The sequence below is a fragment of the Amblyomma mixtum genome, chromosome 3 (genome assembly GCF_055824585.1).
Source record: "Amblyomma mixtum isolate Tamu chromosome 3, ASM5582458v1, whole genome shotgun sequence".
Classification (NCBI taxonomy): domain Eukaryota; kingdom Metazoa; phylum Arthropoda; class Arachnida; order Ixodida; family Ixodidae; genus Amblyomma; species Amblyomma mixtum.
Window position 1 is genome coordinate 188098888 of NC_143014.1, and position 26393 is coordinate 188125280.

Sequence of the window (26393 nt, forward strand, 5' to 3'; positions counted from 1 at the left end):
CTCTACTTGATAGACGAGGGTCCAGTTAATTTTGACTCGAGTGACGGGAAGAGAAATGACGTCGCGAACACGTACAGGGTTGGCCAAAAGTTTCCAGGCCACAGGTTAGGCTTTTAATCGATATATCATAGAACTTAAGATGCCGATAAAGCTATGAAGATTTTCACAGGATAGAATGATGCTTCTTCTACCCTCTACATGTATTTAGAGCTTCGGGGATATCGTAATCGTCCCACTATACTGCTCAAACGGAGACCCTGTGGCCTGGGAAATTTTGACCAACTCTGTACGTCTCTGGCGCGGATTATCAAACGTTTTTCATAGTTTACAATGTCCGCCTCCGCGAATCCTCCCATTGGTGTTTTTTCAGCACTCTCCGCTTTTTGCAGTCTTAACAGAACCACCTGGTCGCCAAACACTAAAGACGGACCAGCTGGCGCAATTTTTTCGAGTTTAACATAACCTCGCTGTAACCAGACCACTTGTAACGGGGAACCACCAGGGACAAGGAACGACGCGGGAAGAAAATCTTCCACGCGACAAGGGGGGAGAAACATTCGGAGTTAACTGCAAAAAAAAAAAAAACTTTGAAAATAGCTCATTTCATCCCTCGTGAATTGCATTTTTGTCATTCTCGAGCAATACACAGGCTTATGATAAGCGCTGCAACCCAACAAACGCGACAAGAATAAGGCCTGCAACCTAAGGCTGGTAATAGTAATATAAAATCCGGCGTATGAGGAAGATGTGAACAGCAAGTTGTGATGAAACTGTGGAAAAAAGGATACCATTTTCATGGTTCATGGTTTAAGGGGTTTAACGTGCCAAAAACGACTCAAGCTGTGAGAGACGCCGCAGTAGAAGGCTCTTGATGATTTCTACCACCTGGGATTCTTTAACGTGCACTGACATCGCACAGTGCACGGGCCTCTAGAATTTCGCATCCATCGAAATGCGACCGCCGCGGCTGGGTTCGACCTGCGTCTTTCGGGTCAGCAGCCGAGCGCCTTCCCCAGCGGCGGCGAATGACATTTCGAATGGGACACGTGCGCTTTGGTAATATTAAACAAAGTATGATTTTTGTTTTATCGTGTTTAAAGGGTGATTGGCTGATGAAATCCTTCATTGCGCTCATATCTGTAGATTTGTTTGCTTTTGTTTGCTTTACGCTTTATAGTTCCCGAAAAAAAGTGACAGAAACCTTGAAAAATGCTGTTTTGAGAAAAGTGCACATAAATCCTCTCAAAACTCTCAGCTTCCCGCTCGACGGGACCAAGAAAACAGATGAGAAAATTATGTTTGATGTCGCGAGTACTCAAGTGCAATATAATTTCTGGAAGCTCAAGAAATGCAATATAACAAGGTTGCAAAATCTAAAAAAATCGATTTTCTTGACAAAACAAAATCCTGACACACCTTAATCAGCGTATCACCTCCTGAAAATTTGAAAGGTTTCTGAAAGTATCAAGGAAGTAAGGCTGAAGGAATGAAGGAAAACATTGAAACCTATGCAGCTTATCTATTATGCTTATCTGTTCCAGGGTTGCCGTAATGTGCGCTAATAAATTACCCATTAACCATTCCTTCCCGTTCATTGGGAGCTACGTGCTGCTAATTCTATTACTGTTTGATCGACATCAGAGCTTCCCTAAAGTGGAACGGCCCGTGAATCCCGTGTTCATGGGCCGCCAAATGGAGAAGCGCGATTTTGCCCTGAGGAAGTGAAAAAAAATTCCAATTTAGCACCAGACTGCAGGCAGCGTTCAGGTTAGAGTGCTGGGCATACGGAACACGGCGATAATAGCGTTCAGTAATGAAACATCTGCCAACGGTTCTAAATGTGTGATACAAAGCGGGCTTGCTTCGGGTGCTAAGGATAAATAACGTAACAAGGTAATTAGCGTACTGAATATGTAGAGGAAGAGCGACATTCGTTCGAAGCCACTCAATTCAGTGCGCAACAAAAAGAGTCACTTTTTTGTTCGCCCTTCAACGAGTCGAATTTGTCCTTGACTGGGCCAGAAGTTGAAACGGCGGAGCACACAGCTCAGTGTGTAAGCGGAGCTATAAGTAACCCGAGTCTGTCAAAAACTAGCCTCGAAGACGACGCAAATCTCGGGCGCTTGGTCCTTTAGTGACACAAAGGCAATCCATGATCCCGCGCTTTATGGGTCGTGAAAAGCTTGCCGCGACCAGCGCAGCCCGCTCCCGTACTTTTCATTCGGCAAGACTGTCTGCGGCTGCAAAGCAACGCGTACAGTCGGCGAATTCGACGAAGACGGAGATGCTGCGTCGCGTCTCTTTGTTCTTTGTCCAAGGCTCCCGCAGCGTCCTTTCTTTGTGCCGTTCCATTAAGAGAGCGAAGGCGTACGGCGCGCAGATATAAGGACGCCTACCAAGCCACGATGTTTTCTGCCGCTGCAGCGATTTACGTTCGCGAATTTATGACTTCCTTCGGCGAAATGCTCACAGTGCTTCTGACTTGATTTTTCTGCGTTGAAGTGAACTTCGTGGAACACTTCCCACTGGCTTTCTGCGCTCTCACCTACATATGTGACGGGGCAAAAAACATAAAGGCAGGAAGAAAAAAAAACAGCTGAATGCGGCATTCGAGCGTCGAGGGAAACGAACGGCAAACTCTGCTGGCGCACCACGAGTACACACAGAGAGAGAGAGAGAGAGAGAGAGAGAGAGAGAGAGAGAAATCACGGAGTACAGCAACTCCGGCGCTCTCGAAAGTAAACAAGCTCTTCAGCCAGAAACCCCAAAATCACAACGAAAAATGGAGGCTAGATTTTCAGACGGAGCCAGCCAGAATACGCCCAAGTTTTGTGTTACATATTCTGCTTTATTGTTTTCTGCAGAATTTTCCCACTGGCACGCTCGTGCAGTCCGTTCTCTATCGTTTTATTTCCATCTCATGCTATGCCTGAGTGTTTTATTTTTTGTTTTCATTTTCTGTGTGCCGAGTTTGTGGCGCACCGCTGCGGTCTAATTAACGAGGTATGTTCTCTTTGACGGAAACAACGTCACAGCGCTAAGACGGGAAAAAAGGGAACGAGACTCACACTTGCGGTATCTGTGTTTCCTTTTTCCCCGTGTTCACGCTGTTGCATCCTTTTCGCCAACATGTACCAACCAGTCCTTATCAGCCTTCTTCTAGAATTCTGTCTTTGTCCCAGACTAGCTGCGCGTTCTTGAACCGCCATCGCCCGTCTTATTTCTTTTCCTTGCGAGAGAAGAAAACGCTGCAATTAAGTTCTGTAGCAGGAAGGTTGAATACCTGTTTGGGCTTCCCTCAAAGTGCGGAAACGCTCGCATTGTAATCCTTGCTATCCATGTGCGTCAAGCTTCTTCCTTATAGCACTTTTATCGCAGGAAGAGAGTAAGGGATGCTCATGAAGGGGAGGCTGGAGATAGCGACATCCGAGAGATAGATACAGCCTTGGGCTTTTGTGCGATTTTGTCACATAAAACAATTTCGAAAGTTGTGTCGAAAGGTAATTTTCTGTTTGCATTCTCCGATGTGGGATCGCACGAAAGAATATCGTGACAAAAAAGAAAAAGTGAAGCTGATTCACGATAAGGTTAAAATTAACGGTCGTATTTTCGGCTGGGATAGCGAGTGTGATGATATGGTGGAATTAAAGCCAAAAAACGGCAAGGAAACCAATGTAGAACCGCGGGTCACCCGGTCTCGAAGTCGTCAACATCCTTGATAAATTTGAATGCGCGTAGCCTTGTGAATAAAATGGAAGCCCTAGAAAGTATCTTGCTGACATTTATGCCAGACATTGTCTGCGTTACAGAAACATGGTTACACGCGAATATATTTGATCATGAAATTGTTCCTCCTGGTTATGTGATTGTACGGAAAGATAGGGCAACAAGGGGCGGGGGCGTAGCCATTCTTTTTAAAGAGGACATATCCTTCATCATTCCTTCATTCAATCATGCCAGATGTTCCGGGCGTTGAGACATTGTGGTGCAAGGTCTTCTTTCAAGAATGCATTGTACACGTGGGTGTCTTTTATAGACCACCAAATTCCGAAGTGTCCCATCTAGACTGCCTGTATGATTACATGTTGAAATACATGTCTAAGAGCAAGATTATTATGGCTGGTGATCTAAATCTTCCTGACATAGACTGGAGCACTCTGAGTCCGAGGACGGTTGAAAATAATCGGATTTTAGATTTCTTGTTAACCCTTAATCTTGATCAACTTGTAACTACACCGACTCGTGTTCAGGGTGCTTCTAGTTCTGTTCTGGACTTAGTCTTTGCCAGTAATGATTTCCACAAAGGCAATACCCATGTAGAAATACTTGACGGCCTGTCTGACCACAAATTAGTTTTATGTACTTTCCCATTGCGTCGGGTTGAACATGACTGCCTTGTAAAACATGTCCTTGCTTTTAACAGAGCAGATGATGCTGCTATTGTAACGTATCTGGTTCACGAATACCAAGACTTTTCCTATATTTGTACTGATTCACAGTCGCACATTAATGATGTATGGCTGCAATTTAAATCCCATGTCATGTATTGCATCAACAGGTTCGTACCAAAAGTAGCGAAGGTGACGAGGAAACACAATACATGGATCACACGCGATATAATATACCTAAAACGCAAAATCAAAAGACTTCGAAAAACAAATAAAATATGCAAGAGTTCTGGGTATCACTCCCAGTTGAGCTGTCTTAGAAAATTATTAAAGCTTAAAATACACAGCGCTAAACAACGCTGCAACAGCACCACTCTGCACAATTTTATTAAGAACTCCCCTCAGAAATTTTGGCAATACATAAAATCTCAGCAGCGCTCCAATGTATCATCTCATACGGATAGCAAAGGCCGGGCAGACACCTTTAATAGCTATTTTCAGTCAATATTTACACGTGATGTGAACCCTCCAGACCAGTCATTTGTACCTTTAAAGGGAGACAAAAAGCTATTAGGTTTGCCTACAGTCTCAGAATCTGGTTTACTGTTCATGTTATTAAATATCAATCCTAAGAAGTGTGCCGGGCCAGACGGAATACCGAACGCTTTCTTAAAGCGATACGCCGAACCAGTCAGTAAATACTTACACCTAATTTTCTCGAAATCAATACAAGACTGCCGCCTTCCAGATGAGTGGAAATTAGCCAAAGTTATCCCAGTTCACAAATCTGGTGAGAAATCATGCGTGACTAACTACCGACCAATCTCATTAACCTGTAGCTGCTGCAAAATGTTAGAACATGTAATTTTAAAGTTCATTACAGAATTTGTAGAAACTAACCATATACTTCACCAAAATCAACATGGCTTCCGACGCGGACTTTCCACTGTTACACAGCTAGTGGAAATTATACACGACCTAGCTCAGGCTCTTAACAACCAGTCGCAAATTGATATGATCTTTCTTGATTTTTCAAAAGCATTTGATCGGGTCTCCCACACAAAACTGCTTTTCAAACTTACCCACATTCTCGGAAACGGGCCGATCATACGCTGGATAAGCGATTATCTTAGCGATCGGATGCAATTTGTACAGCTTGGCAGCCACACTTCTGATTCAGTTAAAGTTATTTCCGGTGTGCCACAGGGCACCGTCTTAGCTCCGCTTCTATTCTTACTATACATAAATGATCTAGCAAATGAAGTTCACGTTAAAATCCGACTATTTGCAGATGACTGCGTGCTCAACCAAGAAATCAAAAATATTAATGACCAAATTAAGCTTAAGAGTGCTCTGAAGAAAGTTGTACAATGGTGCGACACATGGAATATGTGTATTAATGTAGATAAAACAGTGTCAATGTGTGTTACGAAGAAAAAAAAGAAACTAGATTTTCCATACTCCCTAAACAGGACCACACTATCCCGTGTCACTTCACATCAATATCTTGGTGTTCTAATCTCCTCTGACCTTACCTGGACAGCGCATGTGCGAAAGGTAACTAACACGGCGATGCAGAAATTGTTCTTTATCAAGAGAGTTCTGAGACAAGCGACTACTGAAACCAAACGCCTTGCTTACGTCACACTTATGAGACCTTCCTTAGAATATGCAAACAATATATGGTTCCCACACACAAAAGACAATATCTACTCACTAGAAATGGTCCAAAGAAAAGCTGCACGTTTTTTATTTAACCGCTACGGTCGTTTCGATTCAGCCACAGAGCTTTTACAGCGCGCTGGTCTTCATACTCTGGCAAGTAGAGCAAAACTGCAGCGCTTGAAATTTCTCTATCTTCTTCTTCACAACTCATTTCAACTAAATTTTTCAGACTTTCTAGATCTAAGACATACGCGCCAAACCAGACACATACACTCAAATATGATACAGGAATTTTCTTGCAATAACAACTCGTTCTGGTATTCTTATTTTCCGATGTCCGTACGCGAATGGAACGCTTTGCAACCATGTATTACCGCGCAGCCAACATTGGAAAAATTTATTGCGCTCGCTGAAAAGGCAGTTCTTTCTTATACGCATTGTTGACCCTGTTTCATCATGTATATTTGTATTCTATTTTTTTTCTTCTCCTTTTTTGTCTCTTTTTTTGATCCCACTCCTGTAATGACCCCTCTGGGGTTGGCAGTATTCCAAATAAATAAATAAATAAATAAATAAATAAATAAATAAATAAATAAATAAATAAATAAATAAATAAATAAATAAATAAATAAATAAATAAATAAATAAATAAATAAATAAATAAATAAATAAATACAAATTCCCTTGGTTCTTTTTTTTTTGTATTGTGCTTCTCGTCTACCACATCTAGGAAAACTAGGTATATATCAGAGACCCCACTTCTAATCACACAAAATATGTCCCCTTGAAACGTTACAAAATAATTAGCCTGAATATGACAAAGTGAAAATCGACAAATGTGCAAAACTAAAGTTTTGATACGCGAACGTAAGTGGCATCGAGTAGCCGCATGGCAATGCGCTTCTTGTGCTTTATGTGCTCCGGGTGTCCCGTCCCCACCTAACGTGAGCGACCCTAGAATAGCAAGGTTAGCATCAGCTGCTTCACTTTAGTTTTTTTTATAGAGTTTGTCATGAAAGCATAGGCATGTTGCAAGAAAATACACATTGCTGCAAAGCCCCAGAAGCCACGGCTTGTCATTAGACCGTGTAATCCACGTTGCGTTTCCTTGGAGATCGCAAAGTGAGATACACGTGGTAGGTCTGCTACTTTAGAAGCTTCTAGGGGGCATTATAGCCTTATAGGGCAGTGGTAGCATATACATCCCTTCCTGTCACTTGGAGGTATAGAATTGCCCATGATATTGTTGTATGGTACTGAGTTTAAGGCGTTTGTTACCGTTGCCAACGTCTTCTATGTGAGTAGAATATATTTTATTCGTGCAAGGCTTAACAGCTACTCTGTATGACGACTAACTGACTTTATCCAGGTTTTTGCACTCTGCTGAACGAATATAAATAGTTTTATTTTATCTGTAAAGTTCATTCAGCCAAAAGCGGATGAGGTTGAAATAGTAGATAATGACCTCGTAGCAGAATACTCGTACGGGGCCTCTCATGCTCAATAGCATAATGAAAAAGCAGCAATACTGTTTTACTTTTCGAACCCTCACGTCCGCTGCTTTGAATGGCTGCCATGGCACTCGCGTCTACTGCATTTAAGCAGGCCACAAAAGTTGCTAGAGTTGAAACCCGGCGCAAAACTGCCTCGCCTTACTAAACCACTTGGAACGAAGCACGACAGGCAGAAACTCCGCGTACAGCGAAGTCTTCCTCGTTTCCATGCATGCTTGCACAAGAAAAAAGGTCTCTCTTCTGCGGGCTCTTCGTGAAGTTGGCGTCAGGTGCTCACCACTATTCTCTTTTCGCTCGGCCTATGAGTTGTGACTCGAACACTCTTAAGCAGTGTGTTTATATATTTGTTTGATTTCTGCCCAGGCTGAAAGGAGGTGCAGAAACGAGAGTCTTGGCAGCGGGATCACAAATTGCATCCAGCGTTCATTCCCTTTCAGTCCTTATTAACCCGACAAAATGTTCGTTAAATTTAATTCATCCCATTTTTTACTGCAAATCTGCTGCTCTTGCCTTATTTTCAGCGTGATATTTGCGGCGCGCTTTATGGAGCGCTTTCGTTCGCAAAGCAGGCTGTGCGGCAAAATTTTGTTACTCCTTCTTTTGACCTCGCATTTCAGCTGCTTTCATTTCCAACATATACTAGCGCACCTCGAGCGGAAATTTGACCGGGCAACGTGCAGTACTGCGCTCTAAGCCCAGCAGTGGCCCGATTCCGCGACGTAAGCCTCCCCCACTCCCCCCCCCCCACCCCCCCCCCCACGAAATGTCACCGAGTTTCAGAGTTAGTGGCCAATATTTCACTTGTGCAGTAGAGCTGCGCCCAGGTCCCTGCCGGGAGGGAAGAAAATTACTGCCGTCTGCCAAACACAGTCCGACCGAAAGGCGCAGACCGGGCAGACTGCTTGGCGTATTAATTAACTCAAACAAGAGAGACGGCTTTTAATATTTTTAATGCGTCTGGAGAAGCACATTTCTTGCCGCCAAGGAGCAACGGCTCAAAAAAAAAAAGCAGAGAACAGCATGGGTGGCGAACTTAAAGTGTTTAAGCAAAAAGGCGTCACCAGCAATCAAAAGTAAGGAAGGGGGTTGGGGGGGGGGGGGGGGGGATGCTGCGCAAGCGCTTAAGCACAGGCTCCATGTGACCAGGTGCTACGGACAGCAGCGCTATAACTCAGCGCTATTGCTCTCTCGTGAAGCTGCAAGGGTGAAAAGGAGGGGAACGATTAGATGAAAAGAAGTGGGCGAGAGAAGAGGATGATTCAGTTGCGAAGAGATCAGGCAAACCAGACGTAGCTGTGTGGGTGATAACTGGGCACGAAACGTTAGGCTATTGCCATCTGGCGGATATTTGTGGAACTTCTAAACATAAAGAATTTGATTATCCGAGTATAGTGCTATCAGTATAATTCGAAATGCCCAACGCTAATGGCAGCCTGTCGAAAAGCGAGGAGAACGTTCTAACCGATTACAGATAGAAAAAGAAAAACGGCTTGAATATATTAGCGCGCCGAGCGATGGCAAGACTAGAGGGAAAATTTAACGCAGAAACGTAGTTCTCAGATATTTCTTGTTATAGTTTATGGAGTTCAACGTCCCGAAGTGACTCAGGCTATTAGGGACGCCGTAGTGGAGGGCTCCGGATAATTTCAGGCACCTGGGGTTCTTTAACGGACACTGACATCGCACAGCACACGAGCATCAGCGGGTATCAGGCGATCTGAAGTACGTCAAACGGCGGCCAACGGAGCAAGACGCCGCGATGCTCAGATAAGCCTTACGGCCTCTACTTAGGAGCCCGGATCCGTCGCTACCGTGCTGCAGGCTCATTAGACACTACAGATAAGTGCGCTCCCCGATTCAAATGTGCTCCCAGGCTAATGCGAAGAAACATGTGGGAATAATCTAAGCGATGTCATGGGACAGCGGACCGAACAGCGCGACACCCGGTGGGTGCGTTATTGCAGAACCACTCTATGGGATTTGAGCAGAGATCTGACAACACTCACTTTGATTACTGAAAGAATGCACTTAATCCGCCGATGAAATTACAGTAAACCTCATTTGGCGTGCGAGACGAAATGAAAACAAAAATGTGCTTGATTACACGTTTGACGCAATTAGGTTTGAGTGAGAAAAATATATTCAGAAATGAAGACTTAAAAAAACTGCAATGTTAACTTCTTCGACATTCACATTTTTGTTACGCTTTTTTTAATCGTTGAGCAGGGCCATATCATTTTGAGTTTTAAATGCATTAGCGGCAGTGCCTGGGGATAAATATATTAGAAAATGGAAACGGGATATTTGCGCATCAGGTAACCAGCAGAACCGGATGTGTAAGCCAGTTTATCCTGTTTAGTGGTGTTATCAAACCTGGGTAACTGTCTCGGCTCTTGTAATTTCGCCGAGGTATTACTCCCGCGAAATGACTTTCCGGTCGTTTCTTTGTAAGCGAAAAAGAAGAGTTTTTCGTTTCATAACGTTATTTGTTCTTGTCACTGCTGCCGTAACGAGCGTCGCCCTCGGCGTCCGTGCTTGCCGCGATACGTAAGCGGATCGCAGCGCATACCGTTCGAAATGCCGGCTAAACTTTCTATATCCCAAGCCCGGCGCGAAAAGTGGAGAAACACACAGAAACAGCAAACCGCCTAGGTCTTTTTTTCTTCTTCTTCTTCTTTTCATTCTTACGGTGCACCATGCTGAGAAGCATAGCGATCAGCGCTTTTCTCCCCTTTCTGGAATGCGCGTCGGACGTGTGAATGCGCGGACCGGCGGTGATGTTTCGTGAAAACTATGCCAAAGAGGGAAAGAAATAAGTATAGTAATTTGTACTGATTTTCATCGATCTCAAGTATGCACATTCCGTGAGATTTCTTTTTTCTGACTCAAGGGCCACAAGGCGTAAGGAAACCGCGATGTCCGCCCAGCGCTCTGGCGTCAAAACCAGCGACTCTGCACCCATCACCAACAAAGGAATTCGGACTCAAGGGAAATCTTAATGCCGGAAAATTCGTATGTTTGTTTCCCTTCATACTTCCTCCTCAACACGTCTCCCGGTCGGTTCTGGGCCGTTTTTATCCTCGCCTGGGCAGCTGGGTCGCCTGTTTCTTGCGTTTCCTGGCTTGTTAACCACATGGCGTTTTCTTTGTCGCTTACTTTAAACGGTTGGATGCAGCGCATTTCATTGCGAAGCACGTACGGCAGCGCAAAATTAGCTCGAAGAGAAGAGCAATATTTTTTTTTTTTAGCGCAAAGTTTCACTTCCCCCGCACGGACGCGCGCTTCTTTTCTTTTCATTGCCAATTTGCTGGGCAGGCATTCCAAACTCCCAACGTCAATACCGTTATTATCGCCTGGCATTTCTCCAGCGCTTGGACTGGTTTTCTTGTTCTCACCGAAGAAGCAGAGAGGTTTTGGATGCATCGTAAAAAAAAGCAAAGGCATTTAGCGAGAGCACGCAGATAGGAAAGGCACGCCGGTGGCCTGCATACCCAACTTTCCCTAGTACGGCGCCTATATAAGCTTACGTCAAGTAAAGTAACCAGCGAAAAGACTCATCACTTCTGCTTAGAAAGCGTTAATAACAGGTGCCGCGAAATGTTTTAGTTGCCAATACTTTCAGTAGAATAACAAGCAGTGAGGAGGCGATTCCTTGCTAATGCGTTCTTTATTTTGCAAACCCTAGTTTACAAAGTAATACGAAGCACGCTTCGTAGTTTAAACTTTTCTCGCGCGTTCGGTAGGGGAAATATCAAGGTTTGATGCGTTGATACGCGAGCGCAGCAACGGCATCTGCTGGCGCATGTATTAAGCACCTCATACTTTGGGCTAGGCAGGGCGTGAGAAAAGATTGATCGCCAAAGAGTGCTCCGTATTGTTATGGCCACTACTGTACTTTCAAGGCAAAGCACATGGAAGAAGCCCCCACAAAAAAAGTCGCCTCCGCATTTTAGTAAACATAACGCTTCAGCACACTCATCTGCTTCGGGGGAAAAAAAGAAGAAAAAATTGCTTTGAAAACGGTACATAAACATTGTATGACAAGATGGCTATTTTGAGCTCTCAGCAAAGCTCAACCTACGTTGCCAGGACTACAGCTGTAGTCGTGAAGAAAATGTATGTGGTGGAACAGACTTTGAACGCTCGTGCGTACCTGCGTGCGTGCGTGCGCGTATACAAACACTGGGGTGTGTGCGTGCCTGCGTGTGTGCGTGACTGTGTGCCGGCGTGTGTCTCTCAGAAGTCCTCGTATTTAGCCCTTTACCCGCACTATGATCCTGTGAGCGCACATGATTAATACTGGCAAAAAAAAAGAAAGCAACAGAGAAGTGAACATACGCGTTAAAAGAAACAAAAAAACTGGGCCTCTAATTTCGTCATGCACAGCTATGCAGTTTAAAACAAAGTCACTGCAAAAATGTAGTCAGAATGTTCAGCGTGAGTAGTTCACTGTTGTCACAAAATTCGACGCAATTTTGGGAACAAAGAAACAAAAACAGCCGCGCGGATGCGTCTCGCCGGCGCGAGCCCAACGGGAGAGAGGGAAAGCCCCCGCCGAGCGCGTGCTTCTCTCTCCACCGCCACGGCGTGCGCCGAGGAAATGAGTCATCCCCGCCGATTGCTCTAGAACATCCGAGTTGCTTCTATAGCTGACGGGGGTAAGAGGGGGAAGCCTTGCGTGCTCTAAGACATGTCCCCCTCCTCTGCACTCGGACGTCGGCGACGCCGCCACGATGGCGCCACGCCAGAATACGCTCGAAACTTCGAGATGCGACCGCCGTACTCTGACCAATGGGGACGCGCGGCCAGTGAGAAGAGGGAAGGGAGACAGCATTGCCGATGCTGAGTGTATGTGTGCGCCTACTTTGGCGCGTAGAACAAACAGACGTGAGAGCGAGCCTATAAAAGAAGGACGCTGACAGCTATCAGTCAGTCCGGACCGCCGTTTAAGCTTCATCGAAGCGCGCCCGTTCGACTCCCGGGAAAACACCACTCGGCCAGCATCGGACCAACGAGGCAACGTTCGCCAGTCTGCGGGACGGCATAGTCGTGGAACTCTGGTCATCGGACTGCCGCAGTGCCCGGTGAACAAATTGTGTTTTGTTGTTTACCTCTCTCTCTTGTGTTAGAGCACTTTAGGTGCAATATTGCCTTTGTATTGTATTCTCTCTCGAGTTAAACTTTGCACGAGTTGCATTGTTCTGTTAATCACTTTGTATGTGTTTGTACTAGTGTTTGTGAAATCCTTTGTATCGTCTCTTTGCTATATAAACCTTGTTTTGTTTTGTAACCCTTTAGCTCCGACCCATTCTCTGGCTTGCAACCAGCGAAAGCTGGGCACCGAACGCCCAAAAACCTCTTGTCACTTGGTGGATGGTCTCCGCTGAGCTTGCCACGCTGAGTCGAGGGCATCTCCTTCGAGTCCGAGACCGCTACCCCCACACGCTCTAAGGGTGTCTGGGAGCTTCCCACTAAAAGTGCTCGAAGTGTGGGTGACAACTGTCGTCATCATTCCTTAAATCGCCAGAAACTATAACGTGAATACACGTGGGCTTCAGTTAATGGTGACTGCACAGGCGCCGCATAACCGGACAGAGACATTACGAAGCACTGGGGGAGAGTGGGGCAGAACGTGACACAAATTTGGAAATTGTCAGCTTATTTTCTTGTTTATAGAAATCAACAAATAAATGTACCAGAACTGTGTGGTACCGTCCTGGCGTCACTCTCAGTAGGTATGAAAAGTCCAGCTGAAGCAGAGCAGAGCAAAATTTTATAATGTTCAAAATTTCGAAATGTCCCATTTTGCCCGTAACCCCAGGGTATAAGACGACAGCGCATGGGGAAAAATGAGGCCCTTCTGAAATCAACACATTACGTAGTCTGGCAATGAGTACACACGAATTTCGTTACGTGGGCTCCAACGCATTCTTTTCTTAGCCTATGCAACCTGCGCTGTCCAGGTCCAGGTGACTCTGCAGTTGTTTCATTGGGTGAATAAAAGCTGCTGCCGTCAGCCACTTGGGCCTCTACAAACAAGAGAGCACATTCTGGACGATGAGAGGCCCACGTTTGGCTGACACTCATTGCCTAGCTTCTCTCGGCGTAGCCCATAAGCTGACGCATGGCACGTGTGGCTTCGACAGAGCGCGGAAGCTCATGCCGATAAGCGCATGAAGGCGGCGTGGAAAACCACTACGTGTGCACCAAAAACTGCTTACTCCTCTCCCTAGACTGCGTGTTACGGCGCTGCAGTCGACACGGCAAACTTAGCGCACATTCGCTATATGCATGACAAACAGCGGATCCAGACAGAACCCGGCGCTGTGTTGTTCCTTAACCCACTTGAGACTAGGCAGACATACAGCCGCACTTTCCGTGTACGGATATTTTTGATTTCCTGGCTTCTTAACGGCCTTTTTTAGTGCTACGATTGTTACTCTTTTTCCTCCACCTTGTCAAATGGAGATGCGATTTGGTTCCATTGGCAGTACCTAACGCGAGTTTTTGGACGTCACACCGAACATAGCTAGTCCCATTGTCATTGTGCTGTGCAAGTAGCTAGCCGTCCTTGCTCGCCGGATAAAGTGAGGTGCTTCGGTTCTAAAGAAGTTTGTGCACTATCTTCCCCTCCCATTTCGTCATTTTCTTAACTGTTCTGTTGCGGCGTTCTGTTGTGGACCGGTTTCGCTTGATTCCAGAGCCTTCTTGGTGTCTTCGTTGCGCCACTCGACAATTGTTTAAACGATCCTAAAGAGCTATAATATCAGGGGATGGCTTTGGAGCAAGCAATAAAGCCATTATGCTTTCTTCAAGCCCTAAAGAACCACAGAATGTAACGTTTCGCCTCATGTGTAACTGGCTGCTAATGTAAGTCTCCCGCAAGAATGTGAGGTGCAAACAATCCTAAGCTTTGTCTGAAATGAGACCAATATCCAATTGTTACAAACAAATGGGTGCGTTAATCGAAGATGCTTGGTCGGTTGAGGTGCATGGTTTCGAAAAAAAAAGTGGCATGCAGAATTTCGCCCATTTTCGGCCCCTTTATCATTCACAAAGGCTAACTTCGCAACTTTTTTTGTGCGCTTCGAAACAGCCAATCTCGTTAGCTTCAAGTTACTTTTCAGAAGATATGCTTCGTGTCGTGCCAGCTAGATATCTATTTAATACGATGGCATGTTAAAAAGCGAAAGGGCGCCAAGGAACAAAACGTTGTATTTTGCCTCTTTTCGCGTTTTCCCCGCTGCCTCCTCCTCTGAAACGATACAGAAAAAGGCAAGCGCTTGGCGCGGAGATGGACAAGGTAGAGTACGTTTATTATACGCACCGTTAATCTTTCACCGATGCTGTTTTAATAGCTTTAAAAGGCGCGCCTGCACGAGCACGGATAAGCGTACAACACCGATGTCTGTTGGAGGACATTCGCACGTATATACGCATGCGGGCCTCGTATGGGCTCCGTCGTGACTCCGATAGAGCCCCCTTGCCTACCAACCATGCGTCCTTTCCACCGTCTGTCGAAGTGCCAGCGCATATCGAACGGGAGATCCTCTCTCCTCAACGGAGTTCTTCGTCATCATGCTCCTCTGCCTGCGAAGGAAAGACGCTTTCCCCGGCGAATGCAGGAGCTCCTTGAAGCGATCCTGTGCAGATACTGTTTGGCTTATTGAGCCGTAGGATGGCCTGTATGAAACGTGTTTTGTGCTTCAGAAAAAAAAAATAAAACAAACGGAAAGCTGAAAAAAAGGCGCGCGCTCAAGCACGCTCAGACACACACAGATGGTAGAAACAGCACCAGGTCGAAAACAGCAACAAGTTACTGTATTGAAGAACTTTGTTGAGTATATTATATGCCTCCTGCGTATACAAGTGCTGCGTCGCCATCGAATGACTGCAATCGTCTCGATTGCTGTTTCTCGAGATCAAAACAAGGGCTATTCTTGTTTTGCTCCTGTCTTTGCTCCGGTCTGCCTCTTGGACATGCACCGAAGATTTTTCAGATGTATGCGTACTCTGTGCACGTGAGCGTACGCGTACGAGCATTCTTTTCCGGATCTCGCACATTTCAGTGCTACTTTGTCCTTTTCGCCGAAAGCAACACTGAAGGAGGAAACGTCGCTGTGGAGACCCTGCCATGAGCAATGGCTTAGCTGAGAACTACCGCTCAGATTCCTGGCGAGGTATTTATTTATTTATGTGCATACTGCAGACCATGGTTAGGTCCAAGCAGGAAGGGCAGGTGCACAAAAAGCAAAATTATAGCAACAAAAATACAACAATACAGCAAAGATAATGTAGTAAAACAACAATACAGCAATGCAAGACAAAGCAGAAAAAAAATACATAATACGCAATATCAAGAAGGATGGCTGAGGAACGCGTCTGATTTTCAGGGTTGATTAGGTTCGGTTAATGAGTTCCAGTCGGATATGGTGCGTGGGAAAAAGGAAAACTTGAACGAGTTAGTCCGGGCAAAATATGGTTTTAAAAGAGCTTTGGGATAGTGTCGTGTATTCCGTGTTGGCATTGGGGAAAGATAAGCAGAAGGGTCAAGTCTGAGTTTATTGTTAAGAAGTAATGAAAGAAAATCTAAACGAAAATTTTGTCTTCTTACCTGTAGTTCTTCAATACCATTAGCATGCATCAAGTCTGAGGGGGAGTCAGTGGGTAAATATTTTGAATATATGAATCTAATTGCTTTCCTTTGAATGTTCTCGAGCTTTCTTATGTTAGACTTAGTATACGGGTCCCAAATTATGCAAGCATATTCAAGCTTGGGTCTAATTAGAGTATTATAACCTAAGAGCTTAACGTTAGCGGGGGCGTTTCGAAGTTTATGCCTTATATAACAGAGCTTACGGAATGCGAGCGAACAGATGTTATCTATGTGAGAGTTCCAAGAAAGGTTATTAGTAAGTGTTACACCCAAGTACTTTAAGGACGCTACTTGTTGCAATGGTGATGATTCTAATTTATATACATATTCTAGAGCGTTTATCTTGTTAGTTATGCGAAGAGAAACGCTTTTATCTGCGTTCAGTGTCATGTCCCAGCGCTTGCACCACTGTACAATATTAGTAAGCGTATTTTGTAGCTCACTCTGATCGTTTTCATTGCTAACATCGCGAAATAGGACACAGTCATCAGCATATAATCGAATATGTACGCCAGGGCAAACTTCATCGATGATGTCGTTAATATATATTAGAAAGAGTAGTGGCCCCAGTACGCTTCCCTGTGGCACACCTGATGTGACTGGGAGACAGCCAGACTGGTGCCGACCGATGCATGTAAAAAAAATGGAAATGTAAAAAAAAAAGGAGAAAGATTAGCGCCCAGGCAAGGCCAGACCCGATCGCATTAGGGAGCATCCCACCCCGGTGCTTTTCGGTAGAATATAATGAAGGTAGAGGACGACCACGCTGCTATTTGCGTTATTTTTGCTTCCCTATGCGAGGCATGTATCTGCGCGCCGTAAAAGACGGCGAAGCGGCTACAAGAGCAGGAGGAGAAGGAGGCTTGGGCATACCTTGCGAGGAGCATTTAAAGGAACTGCCATTCAGTACGGCCCGTACCGGAACTTATCCCCTCTCCCCATTTCCTCCACTTTTCGCCCACCGGCTTCCGACAGTCTTATTCATTCTTTAGTACAGCTTCGCTAAAACAACTATCGACCTACTGACCGTGAAGACGTCTAAAAAAATCTCACCGCGCCGCATGGTGCGAAGGCGTAAGCCTCAGCCGCACACAGTTGAAAAAGAAAAAAAAAAGGAAGAAGATAGAAATGTTGCTCAAGACGCAAACGCGGTCAGTAATTTTTCATTGCGTCTTGGAAAGCGGCCATACAGCGCATACTTAAACGCCCACGCACAAAAAAAGACGAGCACCTCACAGCCGGGTTGAGCAACTTGCGGAATATGCGGCCGGCCACAAATTCACTTTTCTGCGTGGAATGCGCGCGAGTCATGCATACTGCATAACTTCTGCGTGGCTCACGGCTTCGGCGCCTCCTGCAGCATCGACGCACGCCGGCAGTTCGACTTTGTTCCCTACGCCCCCGTTCCCCGAGTGTTCTCGGGCCGTACGCTCGATCGCGCGAACAGCGCCACGAACAAAACCGACCTTCGCGACTCGCCGCCCAGCTGTAATCTATTGCTAAGCTTTGCCTGCGACGAATCGAGCTCTGTCGCTCCCCGGCATTGATACACCGACTGGAGGAGGGTAACAATGAGAACGCGTTCCTGTAATCAAATTTCAGAGCCAGGGTGAACCTCGTAGCTGGCGATGCAACGAGAACTCCGCGCTGGGTTAGGTAATTGATTCAGAATTGCCAAAGTTATGCATGGCGACGGGGCTGGACGTGATTAGACCGCAGGGCCAGCAAGCCGGGCTAAATGCACCGTAGCTGTGGATAAAAGCTAGTCGGGGGGCCCCAATCGATGCTGCCTCTGTCCTGCCCCCCCCCCCCCCCCCCCCTCCCTTCCTGCGCTCTTCTCCTTTTGTCACCTCGTGGCTCCGGCGCTGAAACAGCTCAGGCGAGGCTGCTCTCGCCTATAAATGCGTTCACACACCGAACTGGCGGCTGTTGAAAAATTGGTAAAAAAAAAGGGGCACCCGGAGAAGGTGGCTGATAAAAGGCTTAGCGTAGCTCCCGGACGCACCATTGAATATTCACGAGGCGCGCACATGGCTCGAGCAACCTCGGCGGTAACCTGCAGCCGCTTGCGCCATGCGCGCAAGAGCAGCGGCGGCGGGAGCAGCTGGTTTGGTGAAATCCAACGCACCGCTATCCGGTCAAGTGACGCGGCCGAGTACACCTCCCTCTGCACCGATGCGCCGGATGGAGCGCGGCTGTGCTCTGTGTGCCCACCACTTTCACCCGTCTTCCTGCGCGGGATGAGTGAGTGCTGGCAAGTATGTGCAGCAGGCTTGCCGAGTAAAGAAATAGTTAAAGCCCCGGAAATAAAAATTGAATTCATGTGCTTTTTTTTCCTGTTCCGCAGCATGCAGAGAAAACTTTGCGATTGCCCCCGTAAAAGACTGTTTTCTCGCTTTTTGGTTCTCTAGGCTCTCGGGCACACAAGCGCCAGGCTGTCTTCCTTAAAGCGACGACTTAGCACTTTTGCTCCGGGCTTGAATTAAGCGAGCGAACTATAAGGGACACGTGTCGGTCTCAGCGAATGAAACTCGTTAAAACACGTTACCCGCAGGCGAGAAGGAACGCAGAAATCGATGTAACTGTCGTCTCTTTCACCTTGTGCAACACGTGTCTAAGCTGGATTTGCGTGCAGAGACGGTCCTTGTTTGCAATACTTAAGCAAGGAAAACACGCTCTTCTCGTCCGTGTCTTCTTTTGCGGATTTCCCTGGCTTAAGGATGTACGACCGACTCGCCCAACAACGTGCACTCTTAAACCTTGCTTGTGAGCATCACGCTATATATAGCAGAAATCAAATCGCTGGGGAAAGATGATTAAACACAATATTCGCAAAGCTCTTGCAGTGTGGTGAGCCCGGCAGTTATGAAGGGAATCTTACTTTCCTCCGAGTTTTCTCTGCAGCAAGAGCTGTAAGGCCGAGAACGATACGGGAAAATATTCGTAGCCCGGTTTTTGATCGATGCACTGTTAAGTGCTCAGCACGCCATTTGAAATTCTTAAGGCTTTGGAGTGTAAAAGGCAATATTTTTTACCATATATAAAAGTTTATGACCGAATTTGACTCTTGCATTTCTGGTTGACTAACTCTTGAAGCAGTGACGGAATTTAGCGATCCGTTTTATACCGGCAGTGTCTCTTCCTGCCTTTGCTTTCGATAACATAAGTGGAAAATGCAATTTCATCAGCCTTTGAGGCCGATTCTAACGTGCAGGATAAAGAGACCCTCATCGAGTAAACACCTATGCGTAATGGGCACTCTAACCCGAAGGCAACCATTGGGTAGACTGTACCGAATTGTGAAGAGTTTGCAATAAGAACTAGCAATGACTGTATGCCGTTGCTCGACCTTCAGCTCGGAACTTAGCTTGAGCTGTAGTGTCATCTACACACACCTACATGTTTATTGCACAAATTATATCACAATTTTCTTAACCTACGCGAGTCCCTTCTAGTCCCACCTGTGCGCACGTCATCCCGTTTATTCAACTCCATGAGCTTCCAACGTTTACACGGATCAACTAATGCCTTTAACAAATGTTTTTTGCCAGCCGCTATTCAAGACTGGAATCGGCTTACAGAATCTGTTGTCATTGAATGCGATCCAGTAAGGTTTAAAGAACGTCTGATGTGTTATCTTGCTGTATAAATTGTTTCATTTCCCTTTCGTGACTTTATTTCTCTTTATGCTTTTGTTGTGTGTGTGTTTTTTGTTTGTTCTTTTTTAATTCTTTTTTTCCCCCACCAATCTGAGTCATGTTGAATGTACTACTCCCCCCCCCCTTATGTAATACCCCCCCCCCCCCCCAGGGGCCTTTAAGGGTCAAATAAATGATGATGATGATGATGATGATCACTCTTTGCTCCGTAAATATTGGAATGTTCAAATGTTCAAAAAGCTTTGCCCCCTGAGCTATAACTTTTCAATCAAGCGCCGTAAAACAATGCGGGCGGCTGTTGACGGATCGAGCGGCGCCCTGCACGGGAAACCTCTTTGTCGGACGCAAAGTTCCCTCACGAATGTTCCCTCACTTGGAGGAACGGCCAGAAGAGAGGTGGTGCGGGCTCACTCGTCACCATTGTCGGTGAGCCGAATCAGCCGCCCTCGTTCTTTTGAATATAGCATCGGAGGCCGACGTGAATGGCCTCTGTTAATGAATATGTTGAAAAACGATGTGCTCCTAGCAAAGGGGCCGTTAAAAACTTTCACTTGAATGTAAGGTTATTTCAATGCCGTCTCTAAACAAACAGCAACAGTCTACGAGGCAAGAGCTACTGAAATCCCTGTTACGACTTAGTTTCATCTCCTAGCGCTAAAACTGAGACGCAATAATGAGTTCGTACACTCTTTCACTTTCTCAGCGTGATTCAAACTGCACTCTCGACCGCCATACAGTCAGCCTTGTTAACGAGGTATTAAAATTCAAAACTCCGCGCGAGAAGTCTTCGAAGCGGACAAATCTGATGGGTTTTCGCGCCACGCCTCAGTGCAGTTCACGACTTCAGAGAGCGCGAGGAAGACAGGGAGAAAATGGTGCCCGTGGAGTCAAAAATAGCAATGAAAAGCGGAGCGGCGGGTATACACCGAGCTGGTACACCGCCGAGACGCCGACGTTGTTTGCCGGGCGCCACAGCTCGCGTTCACCATACGCGGCGCCTGCCTCTCCGCTGCCCCGTTTACATAGGGGAGCTCCGTGCCCGGAAGGCATCGTGCCGCAGATTCGGCGCCCACGCTCGCGCTGCGTTTACTCTCGCGCGCTCCCATTTTCCAAGAGCGCGAACATTTTGCGTAGAAACACCACGCGGCTCGTTATCGCGTCGTCGTGTCAATGTGTCTTACCTCCCGAGAAATGTTCTTCGCGGGAAGTAAGTCAAACATGTTCACTCCGCTCGCGCGGCTCCGACACACGCACTGCGTCACTTCGTTACTTTTAGACTGGTACTAACAGAAGGAAGAACTAAAAGCAGGCAATCAGTGGTGTTCACCTGTATCCGTGAATGCGCTCAACGCCGCTTGCTCCGGGGTGCGCGTTTCCCTCGGCATCCTTCCTGCAGTGATGAGAATGAGACGGGGTCCTGAAAATTAGCCGCCAACACACCCGTGGCAGGCGCACATTCGACACATTCCCGCAACTCAGTGACATTCCCCCAAAATTGTAATACGAAAACAATATGAGTGTTCCTTCCCACTCCTGCAATTTGCTTCCATAAAGGGACAAACGCAGTTAGGAGAAAACTATTTTCACTTGCAATGCAAACCGCGGTGACCTTGAAACTGTTCGTTCATCATGCAACCGGCCGCTGCGGTCCACGATCAACGTTATTATAAGCTATAAAGACTTTGCAGGTGCTCCTGGTTATAGCCTGAAGGGCAGGCGGAATATTTTCGTCGTAAAGAGCTGAGGGCGCAAAAAATTATTGCCCTCTTTGAGTAATATCAGAACGGGACATTTGTTGTCAACAAAGCCAATTCCATTTCGCAAAGAGGAAATCATTGGTTGCGTTGGTTTTTGCGCCAATTTCCAGCGCATTCGGCGGCACTGTAGCGTACGTTTTCTGTCTTAAAACAAAATCTAAAAACTCTTTGATATGCTTAGTCGCTATCTGAGAGAGAATGAAGAGAGCTATACGCAGCACCATTTAATCAAAGTGAGGTGCACAGTTCCACCCAAGGTTGCAAGCGGATTATCATTGAGCTGCGAAGGACTGGAAAGAAGCCCTGATGCTAAAGGTCTATGCCCCTTGTACTAGCTGAAGTGAACAAAATGTCAGCCTATTGCTGCCTCCTCTCCGCCCGTCTTTTTCGTGTTCTAACATTCTGGTGAGCAAAACTTCAACGTCCACGCATGTGGCAGTAGGCCCTTCGCGTGTGGCCACCAAATCGTGCCTTTCCAATCCACACGTACAAGGTCTGTTAGAAAAGTATCCGACCTTTGGCCGAAGAAAAAAAACTGGCATAACTGGAGCGTTAAAAACCTAATAACCTTCAAATTAGTCTCCTTGGGGCTCCATATACATCTCCCAGCGGTGCTGCCATTGTTGGAAGTATTCCGAAAAGGCCCTTTTCGGAATGGAATTTAGCTTTGCTGTCGTTGCAGCCATAATGTCCTTTCTTTTCTGAAATCGCGCTCCTTTCAATGGCCTCTTGATTTTAGGAAACAGCCAGAAGTCGTAGGGGGACATATCAGGAGAGTAAGGAGCCTGTTGAACTACAGGAGTCTGGTTTTTCGCCAGAAAAGTCTGAATCAAATGCGAGGAATGTGCAGGAGCAATGCCGCGAGGGATGCGCCAATTTCTTGTTGACCTCAATTCCAGTCTCTTGCGCCGCAAAGCGCCACGTAGGCGATGGAGGACATCTCTTTAGTCATTCTTTGACCCTGTGGGGTGCGTACTCGTGGTGTGCCACACAGAGGGAGTCAAAAAAGCAGTCAGCATCACTTTGACATCGCTGCGCACTTGGCGGGCCTTCTTTGGTCTTGATGACGTGGAATGCGTCCTCTGTGACGACTGTGATTTGGTTTCCGGGTCGTACCCGTACACCCAAGACTCGTCACTAGTGATTACGGCGTCGGTGAAGTCAGGGTAACTGTTTGTGGAATCCAGCATCTCCTTTGAGACTTCAACACGAAGCTGCTTTTTCTCCACTGTCAGCAGCTTCGGCACGAATTTCGCTGCCACTCTCTCCATGGCCAAATCTTCGGTGATAATGGAATGTGCAGAAAAATTGCTGATGTCCACCTCTCCCGCAATTTTTCGGATAGTCACACAACAGTCCCGCATCACCACAGCGTTCACTTCGGCAATTACCTGGTCATTTCGGCATGTTGATGTCCGACCGGAGCGTGGCTCTCTCTCCACGGATGTGCGGCTGTATTTAAAGCAGTTGCTCCACTGCTTAATCTGTGTGCTGCTCATAGCATCATCAGCGAAAGCCGTCTGAACATTTCGAATGGTTTCCACTTGGCTACCGCCAAGTTTCTGGCAAAATTTGAGGTAGTAGCGCTGCTCCTCTCGCTCCGCCATTTTCCTTGCAACAAAAAACTGACGAGAGCACTGCGCACTGCCTCACTCAAACGCTGCTTGCCAGCGACTGACGCGATCGGCAGGCGGGAAAAAATTCGTGCATGCGCCCGAGGGTTCAAGGTTGACTGCTGTAAGCGCGCTTGTTTCATATCCATCAGGTGTTCGCAAAAAAAAAAAAAAAGTCGGAGACTTTTCTAACAGACCTCGTACTTAAAATAACGAAAAACTTAATCGTGTAAAGCAACCTCCCCGGTTTCAAGCAAGGTCATCGATGGAAGCATTTTGGAAATACTGCGGAACTCCACAATTAGAACGTGAGGTGCAAGTAAACGACGCAAAAAGTTCTAGTTTTCAGGAACGGCGCTCCAAGCAGCGCTCCAAACGTTTCCGGCACAAAGCTCCGACGTTTTTAGCAAATGGAAGTATTCGTAACAAAACAAAAACCGGGAAACAGACCAACAAAACAAAACTGTCCATTGTCTATGGGATAAGCAGGATGCCCTTCCACGAACTGTGAGAACTCGCTTGAAGACCCGCTCTTCAGATTTCGTTGGCCGCTCATTCCACGACTAGCCGCCGCGGTGGCTCAGCGTGTATGGTGCTCGGCTGTTGACCCGAAAGACGGGGGTTCGATCCCGGCCGCGGCGGTCGCATTTCGATGGAGGCGAAATTCTAGAGTCCCGTGTACTGTGCGATATCAGTGCACGTTAAAGACCCCCCCTCCTTCTGGTCGAAATTTCCGGAGCCCTTAATTACGGCGCCCCTCATAGCCTGAGTCGCTTTGGGATGTTAAGCACCCAAACTCGTTAAACTCGTGTTGCGCTGACAACACCTCAATTTTTATTACCTTCCAAAGCTCGCCAGCTTGTTTTCTAGCACGTTTGTTTACACGACAGCTACAAGTGCATTTAAATAGCAAAAGATGTATAAGTGAGGGCGTTGTTATCAGACGGCGTTTTGTAATTGTTTCTTTCGTCGACAGTGTTTAGATCACAGCTCTGCATGTGATCAGATCTTTTTCGCTGCTGTTCGAGAAACGCACGCTGACAACGTCGCGAGGGAACAAGCTCCACTGCGCTGCATTGAATATATCACATTTAATGTACAGAATTTGGCTGCGGGCGCCACGCTGAAGCAACCGGACAGTTGCGGAGGACATACTCGATTGGTGAAAGGTCGAAGCGGTAGTCGCTTATTGTAAAATGAATGGCAACGCTCGTATCGCCGCACTACTGTACGCCGCGGAGAACCCAAGTCGCCTATTTGCGACGCGCGGTGAATTCTCTAATACTGGCATTCTCTAATGTTTGTTAGTCGCCGAAGGAAGACGAAGGCAGCTGCATAGGATGAAAACTTTTAAACCAGTTTTCTAGCTTAGATGGGAGCGCACTTCACAGGCTGCATCCATCCTAGCCATTCACTTGCAGCTTACTGCGTAAATGAAGTTTCTGATCTTCTCTCGTCGCAGTGCCAGCGCGGTGTCACGTCCTCCTCACCACCCTGGAAGTTTGCTGCATGGCAAATCAGGACATCAATACCTGGCATTATCCCCGCCGCGGTGGCTCAGTGGTTACGGCGCTCGGCTGCTGACCCGAAAGACGCGGGTTCGATCCCGGCCGCGGCGGTCGAATTTCGGTGGAGGCGAAATTCTGGAGGCCGTGTGCTGTGCGATGTCAGTGCACGTTAAAGAACCCCAGGTGGTCGAAATTTCCGGAGCCCTTCACTACGGCGTCCCTCATAGCCTGAGTTGCTTCGGGACGTTAATCCCCATAAACCAAACCAATACCTAGCATTAAGAGCAAAACCAACACCCCCGGACCAGCACTTAAATACTTTGCCCTTGAGCACAATTCTGGACGCTTCAGTGCGCACCGCCACATCTACACTGATGGCTCCATAACGCCGGTCTCATTAGCAGTTGGCGTCTGTATTCCATCAACGCGCACCAAAATTTCGGTGATACTCAGTCACCACACTTCGACTACTGCTACCGAGCTGGATGTTCTGCGAGCAGCTTTTACTTGTATTCTGCAACAACTGCCGACAGCGTAAGTTATCTTTACCGACTGTCGCCCTGCACTACAATCGTGTAAAGTCATCGCGCATTCACTAGCAGCTCGTCGTCTTGAACAGGCTACACACCGAGGACTGCGAGCTACGTCACCGCGTTGTGCTGCAGTGGTTATCCGCTCACTGCGGCCTCGTAGGCAATGATCACGCCGACGGCGCAGCAAAAGCGCAGCTTGGCGACACCTCCGTGCGGCTACCCATTCCCTTTCCCCGTAGTGACGTTGCTAGACTTGTGCCTGCTGAATCCTGGCAGCTGCAACGCTCTCTGTGGTGTGATCCGGGGCGTCAATAGAGACCCATACGCCCATACTTCGTATCGACCCCGCTTGTGACTTTCGCATGCCATGCAATTTGGATACGCGTGACCGTAATTTCCTCCACCGAATTTGCTTGGACATTTCTTACGCAAAATACTTTCCTCATAAAATTGGTGCATCAAGCAGCCTTCTGTGCCCGCATGTGTGGTGTTCGCGTATATCTTGATACCTTGGTCTGCTGCTGCCAGATTTTCAAAACTCCCCGCAAAGGCATTGCTAACTACTTTAGGACTCTGCCAGGACGACACCCTTTGCGTAGAGCATGTCCTTCGACCTTGGAATGATGCGGCTTCGGCAATGCGCGGGACGAAAGCCGTGCTACCTTATTTTAAGGATACGGGTTTAACAGACACTTTTTGATTGATCCTTTTGTGTTCGTGAGTGCGCGACTGTTGTGTATACTTGATTGCACCTTTCACCGCTTCTTTTATTCTTTTCCTTCCTCTATTTCAACCTCTTCCTTCACCTTCATCCGGAGTAGCGTTCCTTGCTAACTACCAGGCACACCTTTCGTGTATTAATTAAAATATCTCTCTCTCTCGTCAAGTCTCCGGGCTGCTCTTAGCATTTGGTCTGGAGAGTGCTAAAGAAGTGCCACTTTCATTCACCCCTATCACGTCTCTCACTACCAAATTTTCAGTTAAGACGACTGCAGTAAAAGACTATGAAGTTCAGTGAGTGGGCCTTACAAGCAGTGCAGGTTCAGCAAAGTTCTCTGAAATGACGAATGCCCGTCTTGCTGCGGCGGCAACGTTTGCAT

General features: G+C 46.9%; 1 protein-coding gene across 1 annotated transcript in view; it reads right to left on the bottom strand.

Annotated features, from left to right (window-relative positions):
• LOC149353024 (phosrestin-2-like) overlaps positions 1-26393 on the bottom strand; it is a 470558-nt gene that overhangs the window by 160409 nt on the left and 283756 nt on the right. Inside the window, exon 4 of the mRNA XM_089575756.1 lies at positions 21210-21272. Within this exon, the coding sequence (XP_089431882.1) occupies positions 21210-21272 (63 nt within the window). The remainder of the gene's footprint in view (positions 1-21209; positions 21273-26393) is intronic.